This window comes from Schistosoma mansoni, chromosome W (assembly GCF_000237925.1).
Source record: "Schistosoma mansoni strain Puerto Rico chromosome W, complete genome".
Classification (NCBI taxonomy): Eukaryota; Metazoa; Platyhelminthes; class Trematoda; order Strigeidida; family Schistosomatidae; genus Schistosoma; species Schistosoma mansoni.
Genome location: NC_031502.1, coordinates 36,581,612 through 36,592,993, shown reverse-complemented (window position 1 = coordinate 36,592,993; position 11,382 = coordinate 36,581,612). Strand labels below are relative to the sequence as shown.

Below are 11,382 nucleotides of genomic sequence, written 5' to 3'. Positions count from 1 at the left end.
GGTTGAAAATAGTATGGAAATTAATAAAGAGCGAGCTACGACATCTGTTCAGGGATTCAAAATCGAACCTTGAGGAGAAAACCATAAGCTACTGCATATTTATTCATTATAGTATGAGATACTTGGGCGATCTTTTAATAATCTATTGCATTTTATACTCCATTGGACGTCCCATGGATACATAATCAAGTTAAGTCTCCTTAAAATATATGAAGGGAGTACCACAAATCTCAGCTACGGCGGGGCATGTTGGGCTGTAGCTTGTAATGCCGTGCTTCATTCATAGTTCACTTCGATAACCGTTATTATACCAATCTTAACGGGTATAAAACCAGAAGGCAAAAGGAAGCGGCAACTACATTTTTATTGATGAATGATGCAGACCAGAAAGCTGTGGGCACATGAGCATATGTCAGCGAGCGAAGCAAAGATGATGCATAGTGGAGATAGCGGGGAAGCCAACTCGATAGCGAAGCGAAACTAATGAGTATTGGAGGTGGCTGGGAAGCCAACTCGCTATGAGCAAGCATTAATCAACATTTATAGTCAGACAAAAATGAATGACAGACATATGATGAATAAGATACGAAATGTTCATACACATACACTCATATAAAAAGTAGTCAAGGTTAATAAGCGAATAATTACCAAGATCAAAATATGACTCATAATGTATAGGTGAATTAGCTTGGCCAGTAGCTAGAATAAAGTATATGGGCTTAACATATAAACCGATACTACAAGCTCACCCAGTTAATACGACTAGTCAAGTTCTGGGATTCAATACCGACCGAGATGGTATTAGTAACTTCTCAGGAGTCCTTTAAGGGGAAATCTAACATATCCTGGAAGACTCGGATCAATATTCAATCCTCTTTAGCTTGTCTAATATGCTTGGGCCTATAACTGGAGACATTGATTATCTACTGCCACTTGACGCGGAACCCCGTCAAGCGAATACTCCATTCCAAACACAACCAATTGGACAGTTTGAACAAGACCATTGCATCTGAGTAGCTATGCAAGACTTCCAGGGCTCGAGCAACATCCCAGATCTGCGTACTTACTTCCAGGTGTAACGACAAGAGAATGAACTGTTTTATACTGGCTCAACATAAAAATTATTGATTATTTCTTTACACCAGGTTCGAGAGGGAGTTCAATATATACAAGGTCGGCATCGGGATTTGGTCGTCTAGATGATTGATCAGTCGCAGTCATGTCCAAGCTGCAGGTCTAGCAAGTACAGTAACCCACAATTAAAATTGATGGTTAACGTATGTGGTCACTCACTGTAAGTATAGACAACGTTTATGATGTTCATTCAAGATGTGAAAACTGCGTCGAAGTGCTTTTTGTTCGAGGTTCAGGTTTATGTGCTCAATGCAAAACTCCTATACGCAAAAACAATTTTCGTTATCAGCTGTTTGAAGACCCTTTGGTGCAAAAGGAAATAGATATTCGCAAAAAGCTACTGAGCGAGTATGTTGACATTTCTAAATGGGATTTATGACAGTTTTAATAAACGTGAAGATGATTTTGACTGCCTAGAAGAGTACAATCTCTACCTAGAAAAAATAGAAGACCTGAGTATGACTTCTGATCTTTTATTTATCTTGCAGTTTACAATCTTACAAACGATATAAGTGTCGAAGAAACAAAACGCTACATTGAGAATTATAAGAAGGAAAATAAAGAGATAATTAAGAAAAACCGAACTAAACCTGTAAGTTATATCCGTGATCACATTCCATAATATCAGTAATACTGAACTTAATTGTGTATACAATTCCTTGCAGTTCTGATCATGTGTTCTCTAAAATGTCACAAAAAACGACAAAATTGAGTGCTATTAATGTGTAAGTGGTAGTAATTCTTGTATATCTGTTACTCGAAGTAACGGATTAGTGGTTTAAATATACCGACTCGACCTATCGAATCATTGAAATAAATCAACTTATTTATTGCTTCAAATGAAGTGATAGGTTGTAAGTCCCCACAATACATACTAGTTGGAAACCTGTTACATGAGTACACTTTGCTGGAAAGCCTTAAGTTTATTCTCATCCACCTTCGTTTGTACAATTATGTCTTGCCCCATTCATGCCTGCGATATACGGTAATATGGTTTATTTTTCACCCAGCTTACCCTAATTCAGTAAACGTACGGTCACCACTTCAGGTGTCACGTAAAACTAATATGGTTTGATTGTTTACGACAAATTATTTTAGTCGCCTTTGTAATGGGTATCATTGGGACTCCTCATAAATTAAAATGGCTAGGAGAAGTGTAATCCATCGATTAATAAATTAACTAACAAATAATGATAACTAAAATAACTCATAATGTCATTGAATAAGAAAAAGAGAATTCAGCGAAGAAAATTTTCTTTTCGACGAAATCATTTACTTAAGCTGTACATTCGTATACATAGTTTTTATATAATGTTTTTATTTTCGAACTTGTTAATATCCCAAGTTGCGCGAGTTTTATGTGGACGTAAATAAATAATTAAACCGTTTTATGCCACACTTAACACGTAGTTAGAGTCAATAGTTCGGGTGTACAATATATATATATATATCCTTACCTTTCGTGCCCTAAATCTTGCTCTAAATACCACCTATCAGCTGTCGTAATTAAAATTAAAAAAGCTTAACATTTAGCGGACTTAATAAAATTCTTTTTTGCTGAGTTTGACGATTACAAATTTGTTTGAGGGAAACTTTTAATAAAAGTTTTTCTAAATACCTTATGTGACTGCAATAATTTTGAGGTGGATTTTTTCCCGAAGACAATTTTCCTTCAGAGTTGATTCCTTGAGTTATGTAGTTTAAGCGTAGTGAGTAAAGCGATAAAAGATGTTGACCATTTCACTTTTATTTACAGTACGATGTGACTGGCTGTCAACCGTAGTGGATGGGTACCTGGAAGCAGATGACATATAGTCGTTACTAGTATTTCCTCACAGTTGTCATCCAAAAATTGCTCAAGTATGATGGAACAACTGAGTGAGCAATGCTGGATTTAGGGATAAGGTACCAGATCGTTCGTGGTACTATAAACCTTCATTAACTACAGTCGGAAAATGTTACGCGTGTTTAACTACTTCCTACCCTGACATGCGTCACTAGTTGGTACAAGAACAAGTTTGGAAAAATCTAATAAAACCAAAATCGCATCAATCCACAAATTAATCGATTATTTTTCTGAGCCATATCAACAAACCCATAATTTCTGGTCGGATCCAGCGCAATAGCCTGGATTTGTAGTTAGTGTTGGGTGTCATGTTACAAACTACCATAATTTACCCATTTACCCAGCACAGATTTATGAATTCAGCTTTGTACCACACATTAGTTGTGGTCTAGCCTTGCTATGTGGTTGCTCAAGTCAAATTAATTGGGGCCAAATCCTTTGCATTGGTACAGCTGCATTCATTCTGTATCTTCTAGATGTCAAGTAAACTATAATTCTTAATCTGAATCTTTGCTTTCGAACTATATTTCTCATATTTAGATATGCATCTCGACATTATTTCTCTATGTTAGTTATACCCAAATACCACCTACCTTAAATCTCGATGCTGGCTGAAATATGAACAGGTTGCAAGAAATCTGAATAATCGACTCAAGATGAGGGGTCAGTCCTCAAAGTTATTGACTGTTGGACTAGGTCGTGCTGTTAGATGAAAACTACCTGATTGTAGTCTGTTCCATGATTGGAATCAGTGGCTGGCGAATCTTCAGCGTCATTTTTGCTTCATAAATAACTTCATTCCGAGCCATATTATCAATATTTACTATTTTTAACTATCATACTACTACCATCTCGATCCCGTCAATAATCACCTGGCCGATTTGATCTTATTGTGTCCGTCCAATATAGTCACCTGGACTGATGGATTTGTTTCGGGGTCTGATTTTATTTACTTTTCATCTTGTCTCTTTCTTCTCACTTTGCTGATGTGGGGCTTAGCAATTTGGACCGGGATGCATTTGTGCTAGATCCTACTTTTCACAACTGATTGATTTCCTGGCTATTCCCTAGTATGTCTTGTTTTTAAACAGTTTTGTATAGCTCTAGGTAATTTCTTATTATATTTTGACAAAGTAATGGTCCTTAATGAATTCGGACTCTTAAAACGTTATAAGTCACCAAGCCTAAAGGGTCTGCTCCCAGCTCTTTCCAGGGGTAGCGATAAATATGTAATGAGGAAACTAACTTTGTTGTTCGGAGAGGCTTGTGAAATGAAATGTTCCGGCATCTTGGATTGAACTGATTGCCCTTCCTATCTTCTAAAGTTTTCACGTAATCTATGCAATAACAGTTGGGAGACAAGTCTGGTTTCTAATGAGTTTAAGTTATTTACACTCGTCATACTCTGCGAATTATGTGAAACCTGTGGAAGACTAACTCATGAAGAGCAGTGTGGTTTTTGTTCCGTCTATTAATGTATAAATAACACCTCCAAATCTTGGGACCTTGTCACACTTTTTGCCTGCCAACCCCATGTTTCTTAATATCAGGGCTGTCTTGGATTCACTGAACACGACTACTCTGAGATTGTCAGTCAAAGAAGGGTCTCCTTGTGAAGGCTCTGTATACAAACACATTGGAAATAATTAGGACATACAAATGCCTCTTCCCATTGTTACATTTCAGCAGTGGAATTATGAAGTTTGCCATTCCCACTATTTATATTCGACCTTACTACCGATGATATTCTAGAAACAGTTCTGACGAAAGTATATGTAATGTGGATCTGTTTCTTGAAGACTTTCTGATCTCGAGTACCTCAGTCATATTGTGATGCTACGCGATGATACTCAAGCTATCCAAGTAACATTTAATGAGTTGATGATTATTTTCCGTAAATGGGGCATGTAACTTCCATACAAATGCAGAGCACTTTTCCAAGATTGGCAGGAACATATGTTTGCACTTATTCTGTGTTGAGCCGTTAGGAGTAGTCAGAAGTTCTACATAGCTTGGTATTTGTGTGAGTGCTGGCATTGGTCTGATAGATAAAGTTAATGTACGTACGGTAAAGGCTAGAGTGACCTGTGCTAATCTGCAACATATTAAACATCGTCATAATGCTAGTTTTTCTGTCAAGGGTTAGGTTTACAACGCATCGGTGCGAGTTTTTTTTCTGTATTTGTGAAGCTTTGTCTCTGAGTTGAGATTCCTCGGCAATTCCTTGTGTTCGACTATCGTTGTCTTCGAAAGGCTGCTGACATTCAATGACCATACCATGTAGTGCTGAGGTTCAGCAGTATGTTCTGGTTAAGTGATGATAGTTTATACGTGGCACGGAATAGAAGCCAGTGACAATCCTATTCTTGCTTTCTGTGATTTTTTTCATAACACTTAGAAAATTTCCCTTAACTGAAAGAAGTTACCCTTAAGCATATTTTCAACTGAATCATATCTCTTTTTAAAAACCGTTCTTGTTAATTTACTCATTGACCATATATTCATTCATTCCTTCATTTATTTTTTAATAACATTATTCCTTCATTTGTATGAGACATTGGTTTTGATTCCTAATTGTACCAGAATCTGCGTGGATAATAAACATTTAGATTAAACGAAAGCGTTTGAAAAAGTTACTTAGAGGAACATTTGTTTTGATATTTAAAAGATTCGTTTTATTCCATGGCAATCAGTGATACCTTTTTAACATTCCAAGTATGTTGTTTACTCTTACTTTTGTGAGATACATTGATAGTGATTTTTGCATGTGTCAAGGTAATGGGTTGCAAGAGTGTACTGTATACCGATACGGTGTGTATTGGTTTGTTCTAATCTAATATGAACAGAACAGTAATGTTGTGAAGGAAAATAATGACTAGTATCTTTGAAATCTTAAGTACTTTATTACTTGGACATTTATCAAACTGGGTTGTCAGTGATTTTGGTAAAATCAGCACTTACATTTTATTCGGTACCGAGGAGCTAAAAAATATGGCTTCCTATTTGTTTCCGGGTCACGTCGAAATAAAGTGCTTTACAAATTTAGAGAAACTGTACTTCCTGTGTCAAATGCATTTAAACTAGAGTAAAACTTATGAGTCCTAATAGTGTAGTCACTACCTCCTGACTGTATTACAAGCAGATGTGGGTGGTAGCTAGCAGTGGGATCCAGGACACACGCTTTATTCTATTTGGGACTCATCAGATGGATGTACCTGCATCCCAGAGTTAATGCGCACCCTGGAACTCGAACCCAGTACCGTTCGTTTCAAACGCCATCGCGTTATCGTCTTAGCTACCGTATTCAGAGACTGGTCGGTTGTAGTCCAATACATCAATGGGAAGATTCAAACTACCAATATAAAAAATGGATTGGACTCCTGACTGTATGTTCTGTTGGTTGTTAATCATCGTATTAAAGAATAGTTCGAAGTGACTCAATTTAGAAATGTAATTCCGAAGGTAACTGTTTTGCAAATAAATCTTTCCCTTCATTTTCCTTCACAGTCCTCTTCAATGGCATTTTACGATTCTGAGTTAGAACGTGAATCTATTTTGAGGGAAAAGCGAGAACGTGAGGAAGAAGAGGAAGGCGGAACTCTAAAAGGATTAGAAAATACCCGTGGTTCTGATGATCCTAATGGTCCAATGACAACTGAATCTGAAGGAGAAAGACGGAAGAACAATATTCCCCCAACACCCCGAACAAATATGCTCATTCCACCTACCTCAGCTTTTGGACGTCGAGCTCCTGCGACATTTACCCCACCATCAGTGTACGCCCCTCCTTCATACATACCACCACCTACACAGGCTCTGGGGCATGCACCCAGCTCTGCGTTCTCAGTACGTCCAATAGTCACTCCTGTGAGCGGTTTTATGGCTCCACCTTCCATGCTTCCTGTAGCTCCGCCCACCGGTAGTCTCTCAAACAACTGGGTCAGTGGAACACATCACATGATACATCTTCCTCCCACAGCTTCGCTTCGGAAACAACAGGACACTGTTTTGATTCCTAGTCAAAACACAGTACGTTTGCTTTTGTCCTGATATAGATTTCGAAATTCATCTATGTTGTTTCTCTAAGTATAGATATCCGACTTAGAGAGGATAATTATTGGTTACAACATTCGATTCTCAACCAACAAATCTTGGGTTTAGAATGACTTTACTGAATAAAGGGAAATATTAGTGAAATAGTCTGTCTAAACAGGGGGAAACTAAGTGTTAGAAGCATTTTCAAAACTAGGACAAACTATCATGCACTTGAAGATTTATTAGCTATTTAATACACAGTTTACCGACTCACATTCTTAGAGTTATATGGCTCATAATCAGTCAGACTAGTTCAAATTCATTTTCCCCTTAATCTTGAGTCTTACTATTCCCTTGTAAATACCTTTCCAATTCATGTTTTCAATGTTTAATGTTCCTGTCTATCAGCAAACCGTTATTTCAATTACCTTGTTATCTATTTTGTCAATATGATCCTGCTGTCCTAGTGGGACTGCCCATCCAGGAGATTTGCTTATCTGATTAGATGCACAGATGAGATAGTTTTGTTTGGTGGATGCTTTAACAAAATGCAATCCTCTGGTTTATTTATATTTCTTTATTTATTTAAACATAAATATTGGTACAAAGGGGTACCGGATGTATATGTGCTACACGAATCTCATTTGATTTGTGTGAGGGTTGTGATACTGCCCGGGTGCCCAAACTGAGGCAGGTGGTTCCCTTAGGGGGCCACACCCGAAGCCTTTGACCTAAAGATCTGATCCACAAGGCAGTGGGGCATCGTGAGGAGATGCAGTCCCATGGTAGCCGGTGACCAACGATTGGTTCATACGCCATTTGTTCCCTCAGGATACTGGAGTCTATGTGCACCAATGGTTTGGAATGAGGGCTTTCCAACTCCCCTAGGTGAACTTTCCGTGTCCACCAACCCGGTTAAGGCGCCGGACATTCGCTTTTCGTCCTCTCACTTTCGTAAACAACAGTAATGCCACGAGAAGGCAGTGAGTAAGACTTTCCTGGCAGATGACTTATCACTAACACCTATTTGGTATATAGCAACTCTTCTACAATCAATTTTGATTACGGTTAATTTTGTCGTCGTTGACTATGAGAAGGCATTTGACAATATGGACCGGAGAATATTATGGAAACTTCTTCGACACTATGGAGTTCCTCAGGAGATTGTCAACATTATCCAGAACTCATACGACGAACTACAGTGCAAAGTCGTGCATGGGGGACAGCTGACAGATGCATTTCCAGTAAGGACCGGAGTCAGACAAGGCTGTCTACTCTCCCCCTTCCTCTTTCTTCTGGTGATTGACTGAATTATGAAGACTTCGACATCTGAGGGGAAGCACGAAATACAATGGACATCTCAGAACCAATTAGACGATTTGGACTTCGCAGATGACCTAACCCTCCTATCTCATACACACGAACAAATACAGACGAAGACAGCAAATGTAGCAGCAGCCTCTGCATCAATAGGCCTCAACATACACAAATAAAAAAGCAAGATTCTCAAATACAACACGGGGAACACCAACCCAATCACCCTTGATGGCGAAACTCTGGAAGAAGTGGAAACATTTACGTACCTGAAAAGCATCATTGATAAACAAGGAGGATCGGATGCAGATGTTAAGGCGAGGATTGGCAAAGCAAGAGCAGCATTTTTACAATTGAAGAACATACGGAACTCAAAACAACTGTCAACTAACTTCAAAGTGAGAATCTTCAAGACGGTGCTACTGTACGGAGCCGAAACGTGGAGAACTACTACATCCATCGTCAAGAAGTTATAAGTGTTTATGAACAGTTGTTTACGCAAAATACTCAACATTCACTGGCCGGATACTATCAGCAACAGAGTTTTATGGGAGAAGACAAACCAGCTTCCAACTGGAGAGGAAATTAGGAAAAGACGTTGGAAGTGGATAGAACATACATTAAGGAAATCACCAAACTGCATCACGAGGCAATCCCTAACTTGGAATCCGGAAGGGAAGCGAAAAAGAGGAAGGCCAAAAACACATTACCCCGGAAAATAGAAGCAGATATGAAAAGGATAAATGTTAACTGGAAAGAACTAGAAAAGATTGCCCAGGACAGGGTTGGATGGAGAATGCTGGTGGACGGTCTATGCCCCTCCACGAGGGGTCACAGGGGTAAGTAAGTAATTTTGTCGAGCCCTTTTATTAACTTATTTGCAGACAGTGTTGTTGGAACAGTAGCAATCCGTCTATTTTTCTGTACTTTTATGACTACTATCTTGTCTGTATAAGCGTGTATGCTTGATCACATGTTACAGCCTACACACATATCTCTCTAGCTAAAATGTTAATATCTTAAATATCGCTCGATGAGCCATTCTCTTTCTCATGTATATACGTACTTGAATCCTATTATCAGCCTTTGCCTTGCCTAGCTGTGTGGTATTCGATGTGACTATAAATTTGCCTCTATATACACTCGCCTCTGTTTCGAATTCGCTCGATGTGTTTGTAGCTTTGTTATCTGTGCTATCCGCTTACAAACTGTAGTCACCGCTTTTTATTACCTTCTGAATTTAAACACCGTTGGGATTTATATGATAACGGTTATCAAGGTTACTGATCAACGGAGCCAAGCCACTACAGGTATATGATGGAATCCTGACACGGATGAGTCGTTTGTCGAAACTTGTAACCTGATATTTTAAAGTCAAATAAATTATCTAATCTCCCACTACCGTGCTACAGTCTACTCCTGAGGGTATCTGGTTAATATCACTCGCTTCTGCACAATAAAGTGTAGCTCAAAGCCATATACATAAAAAGTCACCTGATAAATAAGTTATTTAAAAACAGCTTACTGTTTAGCACTTAACTACCTAAGATTTTTCAGCTAGTTCCAACCATCTGATTACTAAATATGTTTCCAAAGGAATGTATTTCGTTGTGTTCATTCAGATGTGTTTCTTTATTGGTAAGATTTTCTAGAAAGACATAAATTCCTAGACTACTTTCTATTTTCCTACACAACCGTTTTTTAATTGCCACTACTTTTTATTACTAAAATGCTTATATAGTTTTATCACGTTTTTTAGAGTCATAACGCAAAAAACCATACATCACCACTTCAGTTTGTATATGAACCTTATGTAGTCGAATTGTGTGGTCCTATGCCACCACTTTCAAGTAATCGGCATATTCGTTGGATTGATGTTCTTCAAATGTATGAAAAAACTGTAATTGTCAAACTCAACCATCAAGCACAAACACCAGCAAATACTTCCGAAACCAAGCCTAAATCAGAAACAGAAGGGGAATTTAACGATGCAGATTGTGGCAGAACTGCTGTTGACATTAAAGCGAATTACAAGACAGAAGAAAGTTTCCTAAGTGATGATGTGAAAAAAGAGTACGATAGTGATGACAGTAACCATACCGATATTAAAATCAGTGCTTTAAAGGTGGAAGACTCTTGTCCGACAACTAAGTCTTTGGGCCTTTCTTGTCAGCTAACTGCTGGGGCTTGTGGTATTTCACCTGCTGTTTTTTTAGAAAGGTGTTTGCTAGAGTCGCGTTGTGGACTTTTTATGTGACTTAAAAAAAAGAAATCTTATTGAAGATAATTTTTGTACATAAATTATTTATTTTAGAACGAAATATACGTTTAAATAAATGTTATCTTCTGTCAAAATCGTAGTTTGATGATATTTTCTGTTTGATGAACAAACTTTCACTGTCATTATTTCAGACTATGGTTCTCTCGGATCGGTCTAATTATATGGTGGCATTGGGTAACCGTGCACCGCCTGTAGCTCTTCTAAGTTTATTGCCGGTCTGAAGCCCGGGTAAAGAGAGAGGGTTGGGCATGGGGTCAGCATCCCCATCCCGTAGAAAACAACCTTGCTAAAAAACCCTAACCAGAATAAACAAAGTGAACCATTTAAACTCTGCCCTGAGAATTGGATGATCTTCATTCAGAAGAATTGTGGAGCCTCATGGTGAAATCCGAGATTCTTCGGAAGGTACGAGACCGATTCCCCGCTTCTAACAATTAGGGCAACAATTAATATGGGTACACGGGATGTCTGGACAATGTGAGAGATTGGGAGGACCAATTGAATAGTTACGGAAATCAGGAGATATAACTTGACGGTGCTCGGAATAAGTGAAATCGATTGGACCCAAGCTGGACAGAAAAGTTAAAATTCAGGAGAGATGCTGCTGTACTCTGGTCACAAAGAGGTAAATGATCCACACACAGGGAGTTGTTGTGATGCTGTTCAAAGAAGCACAAAGTGCACTTATAGGATGTGAATCTCATGGGTCCAGGATCATCAAAGCTTCATTTAAAACAAATAAGGAGGGGATCACGATGAATGTTATTCAGTG

At 38.4% G+C, this 11,382-nt stretch overlaps 1 protein-coding gene across 2 annotated transcripts; it reads left to right on the top strand.

The window, feature by feature from the left end:
- Positions 1-982: 982 nt before the first annotated feature.
- Positions 983-10,586, top strand: Smp_045750.1 (putative cak assembly factor; the record flags this gene model as incomplete). Of its 2 annotated transcripts, XM_018789549.1 has the most annotated exons (6): positions 983-1,294; positions 1,330-1,482; positions 1,517-1,590; positions 1,623-1,726; positions 6,497-7,009; positions 10,089-10,586. In XM_018789549.1, the coding sequence occupies exons 1-6, from the start codon at positions 1,200-1,202 to the stop codon at positions 10,584-10,586; spliced, it is 1,437 nt and encodes a 478-aa protein (XP_018654983.1). In that variant the 5' UTR covers positions 983-1,199. The 2 variants fall into 2 exon arrangements, with proteins under 2 accessions (XP_018654983.1, XP_018654982.1); XM_018789550.1 differs by having other exon boundaries at positions 983-1,482.
- Between the last annotated feature and the right edge of the window lie 796 nt (positions 10,587-11,382).